At 51.6% G+C, this 16,779-nt stretch overlaps 8 protein-coding genes across 8 annotated transcripts; 3 read left to right on the top strand and 5 right to left on the bottom strand.

Annotated features, from left to right (window-relative positions):
* Window positions 1–69: 69 nt before the first annotated feature.
* On the bottom strand, window positions 70–1,050 carry N7515_008133 (Fig1 domain-containing protein; the record flags this gene model as incomplete). The annotated part of the gene is made up of 4 exons (XM_056668877.1): window positions 70–451; window positions 505–832; window positions 893–961; window positions 1,020–1,050. 4 exons carry the CDS (start codon window positions 1,048–1,050, stop codon window positions 70–72), a joined length of 810 nt encoding a protein of 269 aa, XP_056518707.1.
* Window positions 1,051–2,005: 955 nt separating this feature from the next.
* N7515_008132 (putative exonuclease) lies at window positions 2,006–4,338 on the bottom strand (the record flags this gene model as incomplete). The annotated part of the gene is made up of 3 exons (XM_056668876.1): window positions 2,006–4,058; window positions 4,119–4,266; window positions 4,326–4,338. The coding sequence occupies 3 exons, from the start codon at window positions 4,336–4,338 to the stop codon at window positions 2,006–2,008; spliced, it is 2,214 nt and encodes a 737-aa protein (XP_056518706.1).
* A 324-nt stretch (window positions 4,339–4,662) lies between these two features.
* N7515_008131 (translation machinery-associated protein 16) lies at window positions 4,663–5,300 on the top strand (the record flags this gene model as incomplete). The annotated part of the gene is made up of 3 exons (XM_056668875.1): window positions 4,663–4,831; window positions 4,882–4,966; window positions 5,018–5,300. 3 exons carry the CDS (start codon window positions 4,663–4,665, stop codon window positions 5,298–5,300), a joined length of 537 nt encoding a protein of 178 aa, XP_056518705.1.
* A 479-nt stretch (window positions 5,301–5,779) lies between these two features.
* On the top strand, window positions 5,780–6,871 carry N7515_008130 (MAM33 family protein; the record flags this gene model as incomplete). Its single annotated transcript, XM_056668874.1, has 4 exons — window positions 5,780–5,957; window positions 6,064–6,244; window positions 6,322–6,785; window positions 6,846–6,871. The coding sequence occupies 4 exons, from the start codon at window positions 5,780–5,782 to the stop codon at window positions 6,869–6,871; spliced, it is 849 nt and encodes a 282-aa protein (XP_056518704.1).
* Window positions 6,872–7,344: 473 nt separating this feature from the next.
* On the bottom strand, window positions 7,345–8,975 carry N7515_008129 (DNA primase subunit PRI1; the record flags this gene model as incomplete). The annotated part of the gene is made up of 3 exons (XM_056668873.1): window positions 7,345–8,479; window positions 8,540–8,737; window positions 8,794–8,975. 3 exons carry the CDS (start codon window positions 8,973–8,975, stop codon window positions 7,345–7,347), a joined length of 1,515 nt encoding a protein of 504 aa, XP_056518703.1.
* Window positions 8,976–10,466: 1,491 nt separating this feature from the next.
* Window positions 10,467–11,595, top strand: cspA (putative cell surface protein; the record flags this gene model as incomplete). The annotated part of the gene is made up of 2 exons (XM_056668872.1): window positions 10,467–10,884; window positions 10,940–11,595. The coding sequence occupies 2 exons, from the start codon at window positions 10,467–10,469 to the stop codon at window positions 11,593–11,595; spliced, it is 1,074 nt and encodes a 357-aa protein (XP_056518702.1).
* A 402-nt stretch (window positions 11,596–11,997) lies between these two features.
* N7515_008127 (NAD(P)-dependent alcohol dehydrogenase) lies at window positions 11,998–13,238 on the bottom strand (the record flags this gene model as incomplete). Its single annotated transcript, XM_056668871.1, has 3 exons — window positions 11,998–12,288; window positions 12,352–12,960; window positions 13,053–13,238. The coding sequence occupies 3 exons, from the start codon at window positions 13,236–13,238 to the stop codon at window positions 11,998–12,000; spliced, it is 1,086 nt and encodes a 361-aa protein (XP_056518701.1).
* Window positions 13,239–14,032: 794 nt separating this feature from the next.
* On the bottom strand, window positions 14,033–16,631 carry N7515_008126 (putative AP-1 adaptor complex subunit beta; the record flags this gene model as incomplete). The annotated part of the gene is made up of 8 exons (XM_056668870.1): window positions 14,033–14,456; window positions 14,507–14,571; window positions 14,681–14,869; window positions 14,924–15,492; window positions 15,549–16,186; window positions 16,252–16,383; window positions 16,460–16,480; window positions 16,555–16,631. The coding sequence occupies 8 exons, from the start codon at window positions 16,629–16,631 to the stop codon at window positions 14,033–14,035; spliced, it is 2,115 nt and encodes a 704-aa protein (XP_056518700.1).
* Between the last annotated feature and the right edge of the window lie 148 nt (window positions 16,632–16,779).

Genomic DNA, 16,779 nt, shown 5'->3' with positions numbered 1-16,779 from the left:
GTCGTAAAAAGAAGAAAATCAAAAAAGTGCAAGCATTCTCTCTTGCCCTAATGCATGGAATGGAACCGATCATTCGTCGTCATCAGTCAACTGGCGTATCAAGCTGAGACTCAAACACATGACCAGCAGACCAATAGTGACTATGACGAGCATGACAAAGCCAAACCAGCCAAGTAACATCGCAGACGAGCCGACCCCGCTCTTTACACTTCCATTGCCCATGTCTTGGGCTATCGTACTGGCAGCGACAGATGCTGTGTGTTGCCACAGTACAGACACGAGGACGAACACCGAGGCGACAAAGATTAGGGCTAGCCCAGCTTGCGACACGGGCCGTGAGGGGAATGGCTTGACTTCACGCTCTGATCCATCGTCCAAGACCTCCTCGTGCCAGCCGGGGAATGTTGCCAGAACGATGAAACAGAAGAAGGCGAGGATCACAGCGACAATTCTGAAAGAGCGTTAGCCTTGTGCATTTCTATAGAAAATGGATATTATACTCACAAGAGGTACGGGAACACAACGGCGTCTTTGAACGTCGAGGCAACCCAAATAAGGTTCAGCGGATCTTGGTCCTGAGTGACGATCTCAGCCAGCGCCGTGGCATTCGCATTGCAGATGAAAGAGCCCCCAGAAGGCTGCACACAGATACCGAAAAATCCTACCCGGACTTCCATCTCTGCACCGCCAACGAGCATGGAGATGGGCTGAGCGACATCTGGTGAAACTTGTGCAAAGTCGCGTGTCGGCGTGTACTTTTCATAGTATAGAGAGATAAGGAAGATGTCAGGGATCTGTGGGGATGATGAAGAACAGCCAGCCAACAGGAGTGCTGCAAGTGTGTTAGCTACATTCCGATAGAAAAGGCAATGACAGCAAGACTAGAACTCACATAATAAGATAATCGCAACAGCGATGATGATCATCAATACATGGTGGTACCCGATCATTGGAATGAACCCTGCAGTAAGTTAGCGACAATGCCATTGTACGTTGTCTTCCATGATGTAGTCACTTACGGGCCCATTTTTGTGCAAAGGGAGAAGCCATTGTGTTCAACGATGACCAGCTCAGGGTCGGAACTGCTTCACTTGTTTGTTGACTCGCTCCTCGGGTCTCCGAGAAGGAGCGACTTGAACAATTGCGATCTCAGACTCGACTGTACGCACAGTGGCGGACTGGTTTCGGGCACTGCGTTGACAATTGTATCGGTCTCGAAATCGCGGGATCGGAATGTGGAGGAAGAATGCGGAGGACAGGATAAAGACTGGAGTGTCTGGAATGCGCCCACGGGTTTGAAGTATGTGGATAGTATCCAAATACTCGATTTTCTCGTGGAATCTCGCTCGCACCTAGAGTGGGTTCTTGAGGGTCAGAAGTATGACTTGACGCCTGGAGTCCAGGTGGGAAGTATATGAAAGAGAGGAATGTGTAGAAAGAGTGGAAGGGGAAACAGGGCTCGCAGCTTGGGTACAAAACTCCACGTCACGCTAATTGCCAGATTCTCTCTTTTCTCTGAAGGCTGGGAATGAGGCGAGAGTATAGGAATCTGGGGGGCTGGGCCAACCGCTGTTGTTTACTTTCCCGCTTCCCCGGTAACCAGTTTATACCGCCTTCCATGTGGGTAATTCTGCCAGGCTCGCTGGAGCTCGCTAGCCCCGATATGAACTAGCGCAGATCTAGATAAACTTCGCCCCACATCCACTTGCCACGCGGTGACGCGATTCACCCAGCCTCTTGTGTTTCTTCGTGTTTCTTGATATCAGGAAGGTCCACTGTGGGCACATTACTATGTTTCAAGCTTTATCCCAAGATGCTCAAATTTGCCAAACACTAACCAACGCTATGTCAAACAATAGTCCCAATAAAATAAAAGCCGAACGCCAAAGGGTACGCGCCAAAAGTGGAGCCAACTAAGCCGGTGGTCCAATGCTATCCTGGATTCCAAGCCCCAATGTTCCAATGTTCTTCTCCCAATGCTCCGTAATGAAAATAGAGACGCAGTCTAATTTGGTGTAAACGAAAAGCGTTTGAGGTCGAGGGTGGGGCGCCCTGTGCTAGGCTCATCCTCAAGATCCTCGTCCTCCTCGCTGTCCGGAACAATGAGATCTTCGCTGCCTTGCGCTCCTGAAAAAGAGAAACCTTTTGTGACGGGAGAACTTGCCTGAGCCTGAGGCTCGGACCCAGCACTTTCCGCATCCCGAAGCTTCGTGGGAATGTTGATACTATTAGACCGACTGAGAGCGGCCATACCGATTCGCTGGAGCGGCGTCAATCGTCGCTGGATGGCATTGCTCCGAGCAATTGCAGCTGGACTCTTGGAACTCGAGGGAGTCGCAAGCTTTTCAGAAGGCAGAATCGCAGGGACTTTCGTCATGATGGACCGAGCTGAAGTAGGGTCGGGCTTGTGCTCTGCTTGAAAGGTGAACTTGGAGAGTACACTAGAGTTCTGTCGGCCAACGTGAAAGTCGAGAGCGTCTTTGAAACCAGGAGAATCGGGTCCGTTGCCCAGAGGGGCTTGCTCGGGTTCTTCAGCATTGGCGGTGATCTGGCCCTCGTGGGCAGTATCTTTGGATGGAGTTTGCTGTTCTTTGGGCTCGCCAGATATTTCGATGTTGCTCTCATGTCGAGACCCAGCCCGCCCAGTAGGGGTACTGGGATCAGGTAAGTTCGACATTATGTCTTCTGCTGCTTCATCAGAGAAGATGCCGACCACTGAGTTACGTGATCTTTTAGACCGGAAGAGCTTCTGACCGCTCGGGCTAGCCTGCTCGGAGGTAGGAGCAAAGAACCGGCTGCGAGCCGGCGAACATGCAGGCAAGGAGTCTTCAGTCTCAGAGCAGAGTCTTTGCCTCTTTGTGGGCTGCAAGGTCGATGATCTTGCACTTTGGGCTAGGAAGGAAGAGCGTTCAACGCTTCGAATCATGGGACTCAGTCCCTGGTCAGAAAACGCCCTAAGAGGCGTGGATCTAACCGAGTTAGAGCGAAAGGGTGCTGGGTTAGCCTGCCAGGAGTTGTTTGAATTGCGCTCCAAGAGGCGCTGCTGGCTTGGAGACGGAGTCAAACTGTTAGGGTCCAGCTCAGCTAGCGGGGTTCGCTTCGGGGTGAAGAACGAATTGATGGGTCTCCTCGGTTTGAGCTCAGAAGACGAACCCAATGTCTGTCGGCGATTGATGCCAAGGGACAATCTCCCTGCGGCCAGTGGCTTGAGTATGATTGGTTCCTTGGTAGTTGGATCCAGATCGCCAAGGGAAACCCCGACTGCGATTTCCGGCTCCATATCAGCGCCAATAAATGGCAATGTGTCCAAGATAATATCCTCGTCCGGTGGTGTCAAAGTCACCAGCCTTTGGGCTTTGGGACAAAAGACACGCTGGTAGAGGAACGTCAACTCTGCCTGTCTGAAGTTGGCCAGATAGTCAGCCGGGACACGGAAATTCCCTTCGAATTGTAGCATGCGTAAGGCTTTCTCAACACTCCGGTGTTTGCGAACAATTCGGTAGGCTGTCTTCAGCCCCATCTTAGGAATATTTGCCAAATAATCACAACCGCTCAAAATGCACATGTTCCTGAAATCCAAATCGCTAAAGCCAACCAAGCTCACTTCACGGCAAGCGGTGAAATCAGCGCGGTTTATCTCAATGCATTCCCCATGTTGGTCCAATTTCGAAATCAATCGCTTTGCTCCAAAAACAAGTAAATCCGAGTCTTCGGATATGATGCCGTCAATGTCGCCTTGTTGCTCAAGATACACCAATTGTGCATCTGCCTCGTAGGGGGCCACAACATATTGCACGTTCATTTGCTTCAATTCTTCGATCAACTGACGGGCCATATATGGTGTAACGTCGACGGCCTTCTGAAACTCTTGATAAGCTTCAGGCATTCTCCCTTTCCGTTGTAATTCAAGGCCAAGTGCCTTGCTTTCCTGACGCCGCCGATATCGATCCTGTTCGGTGCCTGACTTGCTGGGCAGATTATCGCCATCGAAGACGAGGTATGGCTTGACTCCAAAGAAGAGAAGCATGCGGACTCGATTGAGGACAAAGTCAATGTGCCTGTCATGGAAAGCCAATGTCAGTCAACGATGGGTTGAGGAAGACATAGGAAAGACATACTTCCTAGTAGGATTGTCTAGGACCAGATCCACAGAACAAGCAACGGTACCGCGATGCAGCCATCCATATGCGTCGACTCCAAGTGTCTGCCCATTGAACTTCTTGAGATGACATGGCTTCTGTATGGACTTGAGAAGCCCATGAAGTCCTGTTTGGTCGTGTGAGCAAATCCATACGTCCCCCCCTAGATAGTCCTAAGCAACGTACCTTTGATGCCCATGGTGGACACCGTTCGAGGCACAGGCGGGTCCTCGTACTCAACGACTAAATCACAACATAGGTTGAAATTTACACATGCAAAAAAGCAAATGAATAAGGAGTACAATGTGAGGTCCAAGTCCAAAATCAGTTTAAGAATAGGAGGAGTAAATAACTCCTTGGAATGCTCCCATCTCGACGCGCAGACGCGCTTTCCTCGAGTGGGGAAGGCGGTGATATTGGGGTCACCGCCTAATTGTGCCGGTGTATCCAAGAAAATTATCGTCGAAATTCACGCCGGAGTGTTTGGAGTAAATTCTTGAATATTAATCTCCAACCCGCAATCATGCCTGTTACTTTGGAAAAAGTGCACAAGCAGATCTCCAAGAAGCGCGATACCCTCAATGCGCTTCATGAGAACAGTCGCGATGCCCACCGACTTCGCAAAGCTGGTGCTCGCGACGATCGATTGTCCCGCCATAACGCCACGGTGAACCGTGCAAGACAGCCCTACAGTAAGACGCTTGCCCAATTCAATCGAGGGTCACCCTACTGACTGGAATAGTGGACCGCATTCATTATATTCACGAGGCCATCCAAGAGACCACTGAGGCACTCACCATTGAAGAACTCACTGAGTTCGTCGCCAAGTATGTACCGCTAATAATCCTACCACCAAGTCCAAGACTGACCCAATCTAGGTATATCAACCGTGATACCGAGGAGATCAAGCAGCTTGAATCAGAGCGGCGCAAGGGCCGTCCCCCCAGCAAGCGCGAGGAGGCTTTGAAACAACGGGTTCAAACTGAAGATCGTGAATTCTCAACCGGACTGTGGATGCCCGATCTGACCGATCAATATGCATTGACTGCAATGAAGGTCTGGAACCGACACTGGTCAGGGCTCAGCGCCATCAAGTTCATTCGGTTCAGGAAGGATGGAGAGAAACTTTCTTCTACTTTCCCTCCCAAGAGCATGTCATGATCATGAATACTTTCTTTCTCTTCTTTCGTCAGGTGTTCAAAAAGACTGGGTTGGCGCATATTGGGTACATTGATTCTTTTCCAGATTCTGTACGGCCGAATATCTCTGAATATACCATTTCAATTCTATGAATATATCTACTGTTCTATCGCCAACCTAAATTGTAGTTTCCAACACCGTCGGCTTGTATCTCCGGGCCAACCGACCAATCCTCTAACTCTTGGTGCGCGTAGCAAGCTAGTTAGTTGCTATCTAGGCTTTAACTCAGTGTACACACTCTCTGTGCGCATCAATGACATGAAATTCCAATCACATGTGCATTTCGTCTGGTTTGAAGCTAAAATTGAGCACCGGCGCAAAGTCGGCCAAAACACAAGGCCGGCCGCCGGTCTTGGCACCCGTGACATCAACGGGGCTAGCTAATTTACTTTTTCTCGAGCTCTCATCTTCACCAAATACCACAGATTATCACATTCACAATGCTTTCTCTTCGTACCATCACCCGCTCTATCCCGCGCACTTTCTCGCGCTCCATCGCCACTTCGGCTCTGCGCCCGGCTTTCCCCAAGCCCGCTCTCCAATCATGGAAGCAGGCCACCAAGCCAGCCTACGCTGCTTTTTCCACCTCAACCATCTCTAAGGCTCCTTCATCTGATTGTAAGGCGATCCATTGACATATACGAAAGAATCCGCACAGATTCGACGTTGTCACCCCGCCGACTCCGTTCATGGCCTTGCGCTGACTTTCCATGCTTTTCTACAGTCGATGTCGAGCTTCTTGCTAAGCTCGAGGATGAGCTGAAGCACGAGGAATCGTCCGATGTGCCCGAGTTCAACGAGCAACAGGAAATCATCTCCGAGATTGTCAAGCACGGCGAATGGCAGGTAAAGGATGTTCCCGGTGAGCAGGAGGTTGTCCTGACCAAGAAGTTCGGTCCCGAGAGGTACGATTTATCCCGCCCCATTCGATTATATCCCTCCCTTCATACAGTTGCGAATGCTGATACATCTGATTGTTTAGCATCCGCGTCAGCTTCACAGTTGCCGATATTCAGAACATCAGCGAACAGGAGGACTTTGACGACGCCGCCCTGAACGACGATATGGACTTCCAGAACCAGCCGCGCGACCAGAACAACGAGTTCGAGCAACCGGAGCCCAGCTTCCCTGCTCGCGTTAACGTCATCGTTGAGAAGCCCAGCCACGGTGCTCTTCTGATCCAGACTGTCGTCCAGGACGGTGTTTTCCAGATTGAGGAGGTCTCCCACTTCGCCCAGGCTGAGCTTGCCCTGGCTCAGACCGCCGAGAAGGATTGGGCTCGCCAGAGCCTCTACGCTGGTCCTCCCTTCGAGAACCTCGACGAGGACTTGCAGGGTCTCTGGGACCGATACCTCGAGGACCGTGGTCTTAACGCCGAGTTCGCCAACATGATTCCTGACTACATCTCCGTCAAGGAGCAGAAGGAGTACCTGCGCTGGTTGGAGAGTATGTTTCCCTTTTCAATATTGTGTCTTTGTACTTGCTAACAATACCTTTCTCTTGCAGCTGTCAAGAACTTCATCGGTGCTTAAATTAATCTACCCACTTCAGCCCTTGGATCGCTCCCTCTCAATGCTGCCAGAGCTGCCTTTTGATAATCCCAATTTTGCCTGATATGGGGGTGCCTCGTGCCTCCGCATCATGGCCTGCTTGTGCAACTACTTGTGCGACCCCCTTTGTACCAATATCTCCAAATATACAACCACTTCAATTACCTTGAAACTTGATATCCAAGTTGTTTTGCATATATCGAGGCAAGTTTATAGTTCATACTTCGAGTAGTTATCTCACTCGGTTGAAGGCTATGTATTCTTGGACCATCTCAAGGTAAAAGCAAGCTGGTTGATGAGTGACTCAGTTCCATGCACAATTAGATCCCCAACTCCTACCTAAAAAGAAGAGAGACCACTGTTACCCAAAATGCGACCGGTGAAGGTGATTAACGAAGCATAAAGTCATAATCCTATGGCAGAGCTAGGCGAACACAAAGCAACCTATGAAGCAATTAAAACTCCATGGGATCCGCCTTGACGGCCGGGCCACTGTCGTCGCGTTCACGTTTGCCAGCACGCTCTTCTTTCAAGAGACTTGCAATGAAGGAGCGGAAGTATTCGATGTAAGGCTTTAGGCTGGTCTTCTCGTACTCTTGCAATTTGCGACCACCCTTCATGTCCGAGCCATTGATGGCACTGCCTTCGACATCAGGGACATCGGCCTCCGCTGTACCAGCAGGATGTTTCGCATCGTATTCATCGATCTCTGCGAGCAGGGTATGCACGGTCGGGACTGAGAGAGGATCAAAGTTCTCTGTATTTTTTGGGTCGATGGGAACACAAATGCGGCCAGTTCCGGGGTGGATAACAAATGGACTCTTCAGCAAGTGATTCATCTTTTTGCTGACTTCGGCATCAATGCGTGGGTAGGTATATTCCAACACAATATCCTGCTTCGCGTCTCGAAGAGTGGCCGGGTTGAGCGTACTGCTCTTACCAGTCTTCGCGAGTAAATCGATGTCGGCCCATTTGCTGGTGCTGGGACGCTCTGGGGCGGCGTTCCATTTCTTTTTTAGGGATTCATTTAATGTTTTGTCAGGCAGTAGAGACAAAAGGCGTTCGGCCTGCTCATCAGATTCAAATGTGTCCTGATCAATAAGCGTGGTCCGGGCAAAGTCGTGCTTGAGCAACTCAAGGCTGCGTACGATATGAGGGTGTAGTGGCCGCTTGAGGTTGACTTTCTTGCCGCTCTGTGACCCTCCACGAATGACCTCGAAATAACCGGCGATGGCTCGTCGTCGATCATCCGGCAAATTGCGCGCGCGGGGATCGCATACCCAAGCGTGAATACCACGACGACCGGAGTATACCCAGAGGATGTGCTCGAACCCGAAGTCCTCCCGTAGCGCGGTGTCGATGACTTTGATTGCCATTGTCGCGAAGGACCAACACTTGGCGCAAATATTGGCCTTGGTGCAACACGTACGGATGTCATCGTAATCAGTCAAATCGATATCGAATGCTAATTCCTTCGAGACTGGCTTCATTTGTCCTCCTCGTAGCGTTTTGCGATCGCGTGGGTTGGTGCTGTATACAGGTCCGATTTCGAATCGAGAAGGGTTCATCCTAAGTATGTCTTTTCGGAACCTATACGGATGCGTTAGCTTTGAAGTAAAGCCGATACTGCATGTTCCAATGGATCCTTACATGTCTGCAGTGGGGTATGATTGGTATCGGAGGTAGGCATCGTTTTGCAAGGTGAGCGCAAATTCTCGGTTGCCAAAGTCTTTGGTTGGCACAATTCCATGATTGAGCCATTGGAAAAGGTATCGGAAGGGGAACAGTCGCTGGTAGAAGGCGAGCATGACATCTGGGTCCACGCCCGAGGGTGTAGGGGCTGGAGGCCTAGAATTGGGTCAGCAGCATGTACCGGGATTTCACTATACGAGCGGACAACACACTCTTCTTCTTTCGCAGCAGGAGAATCCATCTTCACATCTTGGGTATCCGGGAACTCGTCGTCGTCGTCGTCGTTAAACATATCCTCGAGTTTGACATTGTTCTCAGTTGCGGTCTCGACCGCAGGAGCATCTGGCATCTCATCATCATTCTGCGCAGAGCCAGGCGAGGTGGAGTGAGGCATTGTAGGTGAGTTTGGAGTTGCAAAGAGCTGATGCGCTTGCCTCGGGGGTCTAATTGAGCCCAAACGGGAAGGCGCGACGCGTGACGCGTGAGGGACCGTGCACGCGCTTACCCTATGCCCTATGTCACGTGCCTTCCCAGAGTGGACGCGCTGTACTATGAACGAAAACGGCCGGTTGACTCGAGATTGATCCTCATTTCCGCATGGAAAATTTCATCGCCGGATGCTTGAGGTACACTCGTCTTCTCTTGCCCAAATGCCGCATGCAGCCAATATGTCTATCATCTCTTCTTGTAGTACCTCTCGGTCGCAAGAGAACCTTGGGTGACATCCAGGTTTCCCCGTTGTCCCGCAGGTACACGAGGTGATCATCAATGGTACAACACAGATCCTACATCTTCAGATTGGCTGGAAACTTCTCCCCAAACCAGACACTTACGAGGGCTCCATTATTTCCTCGCGGCATAAGCCCCATCTTTGCTCGATGCGCGCTTGCCCTAATCCGGGTGTCACGGCGAGATCTCCCCGTCATTGATCGCAGCTTATGATTTTAGATGGGTGCATCGAGTCAATCTATTCTAGGTAAGATCAATTGCGAAGTTTCCGGGGTCATCTTGCTCTGAAAATGGATCGAGCTTACCTGTACATTCTATGGAGATAGCTCCGGCAATGGAACGCTCTTACAGGCCGGATGTCATAGCTCACATTCCAGACGGCCAAGCGAGCCCCCCCTATGCTCGCTCTTTGGGCTTTCTAGCTGCTTCTGATCAAAAGATTTGCTATGTGCTCGGGCTTTTCATCGAGTTGCCCTCCAATTAAAGTAGCCTACTCCACCAATTGTGGTCCCATCGAACCCGATCGCCCAGTTCTAGTCCCTGTCCGGCGCTGGTTGTTCGGCTGTCATCACTACTGCATTACTGACGATCCACGTTCATAGTGGTCCTTTCTGGGGCATTGATTCCAAGTATAGCTATCCTGAATGAGAATTGAGGGATTTATGGAGAAATTCGGCCATGTCCAATCACATCAGCACTTGAAGTGTGTCTGCGGAGCTGTGCTTCCCACATCAGTGACAGGCACTGAGCATCGTCAAGCTCTTAGACTTCCGCATTCGGCTACTCATGTGGAGACTTTCTACACCTTTGACTCGCAATGATACTGCACATTGTCACGTTTGCATCTAAGTTCGCCAGGAGGATGTACCATTGCGCAGAGTTTTCGTCGAATGGCCATGCATCTGTGCCTTTGTCATCCATCGTTCAAGTCCCACGATGCCTGCATTCAGTCTAGCAGGGTCACATTTTGGATCAGGTCTACCTTTGCTGTCCTGGACATTACCGTGGCACACATCCGTCATGACTTGGAACCAGTCATTTCGAAAAGGGCATATAAACTCGTTCATTCCTGCCCGTCCTTCAAACTTTTCATCCTCACTCGCATCTTCACTCGTTATCTTTCCAATTCCCTAATCAGCCCTTACGATCTTTCGAAATGATCAACTCCGTCGCTCTTCTGGCCCTTGTCGCTAGCCCGGCGTTCGCCGGTGTTATGCAGGCTCGTGGTGAGGAACACGTCCGTCCCGCCGCTCAGAGCGGTGCTGTCGAGAACTGGGGTGAGACCTGGTCCAAGCCGGCCGAGCACGTCTCGACTGAGGAGCCCTGGACCCGTCCCACCGACTCCTGGACCACCCCCAGTGCGTCGTGGACCACCCCGTGCACTACCACGACCACCCCGGTCCCGGATCACACCACCACTCATGAGCACCACACCACCAGCCATGAGCACCACACCACCACCACCCCGGTGCACACTACCAGCACCAAGCCCCATCACACCACCAGCAAGCCTCACACTCCCGTGAACCCTGGTACCACCAAGACCATCACCATCGTGACCACCACCTGCCCTGGTAAGCTCCACTTCAGCATGAGACCACTTGAATCACAGTCTAACAAATCTTCCAGTCACCAAGCACACCGTCACCTCTGGTACTAGCACCTTCACTGTCCCAGAGACCCAGACTAGCACCATCACCCTGACCAAGACCACTGTCTGCACCTTCTGCGACAATGAGCAGCCCATGACCTTCCACAACGCTACCGTGGCCCCCACTGCTGGCCCTACCGCTGGCCCCACCGCCCCTGTGAACCCCACCGGTGTCATCCCCCAGTCTTCCGTCCCCGTTGTCCCCGTTGTGCCGGCTTCTTCTGTCCCCGCTGTCCCCGCCACTGAGCCTGCTGTTATCCCCGCTCAGACCCAGCCCGCTGTTCCCGCTCAGTCCCAGCCTGCTGTCCCCGCCCAGTCTCAGCCCGCTGTCCCTGCTCAGTCCCAGCCCGCTGTCCCTGCTCAGTCCCAGCCCGCTGTTCCCGCTCAATCCCAGCCCGCTGTTCCCGCTGAGTCCCAGCCCGCTGCCCAGCCTTCTTCCCCGGCTACCCCTGAGCAGCCTTCTACTCCTGAGCAGCCTTCTACTCCTGAGCAGCCCGCTACTCCTGAGCAGCCCTCTACTCCTGAGCAGCCCGGCTCCTCCTCCACCCCCAACGCATTCGTCGGCGCTGCTTCCAACATGAAGCCCGCCGCTGGCTTCCTTGCCGGTGTTGTTGGCCTCATGGTTCTCCTGTAAAGGAGTGGAGTATGCTGATGAGTCCGTTCTTCATCTGCGAGTCCGAGATAGGGCAGTTGTTCGGGTTTGAACACTGCCCGAAGACGGACAGCGGATAGATCGTGACTTATGGTGCCTCAGATCAAAAATTTGTTTAATCGTTTGGCCTTTGCTCCGCTTGGTTTCTCTTCTTCTGTTCTTGACAGGGCCGGAGGATTTGAATATCAGCGGCTGCTTGGTCACTTCGAGATTCTTGTCTTTTATCTTTGTTGGATCTTCTTATATAAATTAATAGTAATAGAGTCAGTTTTCTCTTTAATCTTCTCCTTTATCCCCCAAAGTAACATAGAAACTTCCATTGTTTTTGAACATCTCGATTGTTTCCTTGACCAATAATCTATAACTCCCATTGATCTCAGACCCTTATTCATTGACAAGCACATATCTGTACCTCGCCTTGCCATCCTCCATATCCAGAATCGCCTGATTGGCATCCTTCATAGGAATCTCCTCAATCCAAGGATGAATCCCCTTCTCAGCAACGAGGTCAAACATCTCGCGAATCTCACTCGGACTCCCAACAAGCGAGCTCTCAAGCTTCAACCTGCGCATCAAACTGCGAACAGGAGCAAACAAGCCCCCATCCTCAGGAAGACCAACCTGCACAAACGAACCACCAGTCTTCAAAAGCCCCAAATAGTCATTGAAAGGCATCTAAACACAACATATTAGCATAATCCCAAATCCCCAACCCAAACAAAACCAAATGGAACATACCTTAGTAGACGAAACGGTCGAAACAATCAAATCCAAAGACCTCGCATGAGTAGTCTCCCACCCCTTCTCCTCATCAGTAGCAATATAAAGATCCGCCCCCATCTTCAAGGAATCCTCCTTCTTCTCCAACTTCCTCGAAATCCCCACAACCCAATCCGCCCCCATAGCCTTAGCAAACAACAAACCAAAGTGCCCCAGCCCCCCAACACCAATAATACCAACCCTCTTGCCAGGTCCACACCCATTATGCTTCAACGGACTGTACAGCGTCGCACCACCACAAAGCATGGGCGCCGCCTCAGCCGACGGAATCGCATCCGGGATCTTGATAGCAAAGTGTGCTGGAACACGCTTGTACCGCGCGTACCCGCCGAATGCGCGACCACCGTTGTAGTGCACGCTGTTGTAGGTGCCGATGACTCGCTTGCTGCAGTAGTTTTCTTGGCCAGAGGCGCATTCTTCACAGTCGCCTTCGCGGCCGAGGCAGGATTCGCTTTGGGCGCCGACGCCGACGCGGTCGCCGAGTTTGATGTCGGTTACCTGGCTGCCGACGCGGACGGCTGTGCCGACGATTTCGTGGCCGACGCAGCAGGGGTAGGTTGTTGGGCGCTGTGGATTATTTTAGTTCATGGTCCACTTCTGTGATGGCTTTTTTTATATATATACATGGAAGGGGAGGGGGGAAGGGAGCTTGGACTTACCCAACCGCTACGGAGAGTGTGCAGATCAGAACCGCAGATACCGCAGTGAGAGATCTTGATGTCGATGTCTGTTTCTTCCCAGGCTTTGGGCTCGAATTCCTGCCAGACCATCTTGCCTTCGCCGGAGGAGGAGTCGAGGCCCATCCAGCCTTCGAATTTGTAGTCTGTGTAGTCTGTTCGTGTCATGGTTGCGACTGGTGTTATGGGATTGAGGGATTGGCTTGGGGTTGGAATATTTAGTTACGGGGAATGCCAAGTTTATATCTACTCAGGGTGGGCCAGGGACAGGTCCCATTTAGGCTTGGTACTAGAAAGTTCGGTTTTGTTGGTAAGCAAAAAGGCGCTTTTTCTCCGAAGGATCCATTGAGGTGTGGAGTTGGGAGAGTACGGAGTATGTCCACTCGGCTTGGCCGTTGGAGGCGTCGATCGGGGTGTGATGCTGAATTTGGGCATCTGTTTCCGAGGTTGCTGGGATTATTGAGACGCTACATACTACTTTGTATATCTGATAGGGCGGATTCTACTGTCTTGACGTATTTGGAAAATGGTGGTGATTCGAGTGTTGACAGACTGTTAGTTGGTCTATTTAGAGCTATTTTTTTCTTATCTTTTCACTTTTATGTGGGGCGGTACCTGTGGCTTGCATTTGCCGAGAGAAAGCGGAACTCTAATTGTATCGCCTCGTCGGGTACTCGGCTCGGGATACCAGCAAGGCTGGGACCTCGGGATACTGAATATCAAACATGTACGGAACACTGCGTATCTAACAGTTGGAAGATAAGACTACAATAAAATCAAGATTCGGGCAAAATATACAAGCCTTTTGGGGTCCGTTTAGGTAGAGATGCAGGACAAATTAAACACATAAAAGAAAACACCAATCTATCTTATTCGGGTCAAATCCTCGCTTGCGAAACACCACAACACAACTCTAGCCGGAAGACTACCGGCTAGACACGATTGCTATACCATCAATAGCTCTAGAAGAGAGACATGATGTCGTCGTTAGATTTCTTGCTCTGGTTGTTCTGGGAAGATCCCGCATTGCCAGAGAGATCAAGACCAGAGAATCCGTTCATGAGGTCGGCACTCCCACTGCCGCTCGATGGCTGGGCCGCACCGGAGTCTCCAAACACGCCCAATAAGTCGTCAAGGTTGTTGCTGGCTTGCGGAGGAGCACCTGCTGCAGGAGATGCTACACGCATGGGAGTGCCAGCCAGACCCTCCAGGCCGGACATACCGCCAGATGGCTCGGTTTGTGCCGAGGCAGGGGCACCGCCGTCGAAATCGATGTCCAGCAGGTTCTCGACGTTGCTTTGCGGCTGCCCAGAGGGGGGAGCACCACCGGCAGCAGCGGCAGCCGCGGCGGCCAAGGGGTTCTCGCGCGCGTTCTGGATTTGTTCCCTATAAAGCGGTTAATGATATGTCGTAGATGTAAGAATACGAATACGTACTCGATAGCAGCGCGCATGACAGCGTCGGCACCGAACCGACCATGGCCGACGAATTGCTCGGGGGGCTTGTGATAGACGGAAGAGAGAGTTGACAGTTCGGAAAGGAGTTGGTCGAGGAGCGCCGGTGGGAGTGAGTGAATGGTGGTGAGGATAGGGGGTTTTTTCCGAGAGCACGATGTTCTTCGTCGCATTTGAATCACTGGTGTTGGACAAAAGACGCCAGTAGATGTATGCTCGGTCACGGACATCGGGGTTATCATTTTCGGCTGTGGCAGCCTGAAGTACTCGCTGCACCAGACCCTGTGCTTTCTCAGGCCGCTTAAGGAAGAGCTTGACCACAGCTGTCAAAATTTGCAATTGAGTCTACGGATAGAGGTCAGCAATCATAGGAACACAAGTATGGCGAGGAAAACGAACCGAAGAGAACTCTTCGTTGAAGCCGTCAACGAAACCACCGAGAATATCACCAGCATTGCTGATCTTCTCGGCATACTCTCCAACAATCCAAATGAGGGCAGCTCTGGCATTGGGCTCGTCCAATTCATCGATGCACTGGCATAGAGTGGGGATGATACCCTCGTAGCCAGGGTATTTGCGGAAGATGTCCTTGATGACGACGATGGCTTCCTGAACGACATAGTTCACCTTGGTGTTGATGAGATCCAACAAGGTGTTTACGCACCGCTCACTGGCGCTCTCGATCTTGATGGCAACCTGACCGATCGCCTTGACCGCTCGGCGTACAAAGTCCATATCGACTTCGAGGGCATACTCCTTCAATTCAGCAAGTAGTTGATCCACATTGCGGTCGTTTGCTATGCGGACCATAATTTCAAGTTTTTGGAACTTGACATATTGCGGGTCATTGTATTTGCAGAAGAACACCCGGAGTTCCTTATTCAGAATATCAGGCTGCTTCTGCAGCAGAAGATCGATGTTCCTCAATGCAACGTATTGCACTTCGGGAGCTGACGAGACCAATGTCACTGGTTTAAAGTTAGCAAGAACACTACAACCGGAGTAGCAAGGGGAGAGAGCATACCCAATGGCGGAGCCATCTTCTTTAGGTAGGTCTTGGCCAATTCAGGATTGACATTCTTCATATGTAAGAACACGGCCTTGACAGCCGCAAGCACCACACCGGAGTTCACATGCTGGAACTGAGGCGCAACCCGTTCGCAAATGTGCTCTGACTCCTTGACATCGGAGGTTTTGTATTCGGCCAAAGTGGTAAGGATAGTGACCCGACCCCATTCCGTGCACTCGTTCAAAGCCATCAACATCTTCCGTAGAGTGTTGCTATTAATCTGCAGCGCTTGTGTCTCAGGTGCCGTATGTTGAATCTCCTGGAGCGCCGTCACGGAATTGGCAACGACCATCGGGTTGGGATCCCCAATCATCTCCTGGAGCATCTCCAAGAATCCGTTCTCGAGGGCCATGGCCGGGTTCAGGTCGAACAATTTGGCCACGCAGATAGCAGCGGTCTTCCGGACATATGGGGACTCGTCACGAAGGGTCTTGCGCAGCGGTTCCTCCATATAGTCGACCATCTTATCCACACGAATGCAGCCCATTGTCCGAATTGCCAGCGCGCGAATGAGCGGGTTGGGGTCTTCCGAGTCTTGCACGAAAGTGTTCACGGCGAGGATGCAGAGGTCAGGGTGCGATTTGGCGTAATTCCTGAGAGCGACATCCGACTGATCAGCGTACGTCGCCACGTGGTGTACCTGTAAAGCGGCACTCACATGAGATAGAGATAGACCAATTTCTTCTGCTCAAGATCGGCCGTTGCAATGTTCTTGAGGACATCCGGGAACAGGGCTGAAACATCCTTTCCTAGGGTCATGGCCATGATCGTCTTCTGAATGGATTCCTTCCTATCAAGCTGTTAGCCACACCACGTCTTCGCCTCACACCGTCTGCTCGGACTGAAGGCTTTGCCGCGGAACATACCGTTCATAAGCATATTGGGAACTGTGGCAATAGTCAGCATCGTCTGTCATACGCTACGGCAAGGTGGTCAGCGCATGGTGGAGGGGGTCGCATACACAAGTCCAGCTCGCAATTCGAACGTTTCTCCTTTCCGGGGCACCGTGAAGGCGCCGCGAATCTTGTTCATCGCCATGGCGAGTATGTATAAGCTTCAGCAACGACCGAGTCGTGCCTCCGCCTAGAGATATCGGGGATGGAGGTGGGCAAGTAGCGTCGGGCGACTGCGGGGAATTAGGAGCTTCACGGTCGCGCGACGTCCAGGTATTGGAATCCGTAGTCGA

Source organism: Penicillium bovifimosum (genome assembly GCF_028826915.1).
Source record: "Penicillium bovifimosum strain IBT 22155 chromosome Unknown utg000006l_segment0_segment0, whole genome shotgun sequence".
NCBI lineage: Eukaryota > Fungi > Ascomycota > Eurotiomycetes > Eurotiales > Aspergillaceae > Penicillium > Penicillium bovifimosum.
The sequence above is the reverse complement of the archived record's forward strand: the minus strand, read 5'-3'. Positions and strand labels throughout refer to the sequence as shown.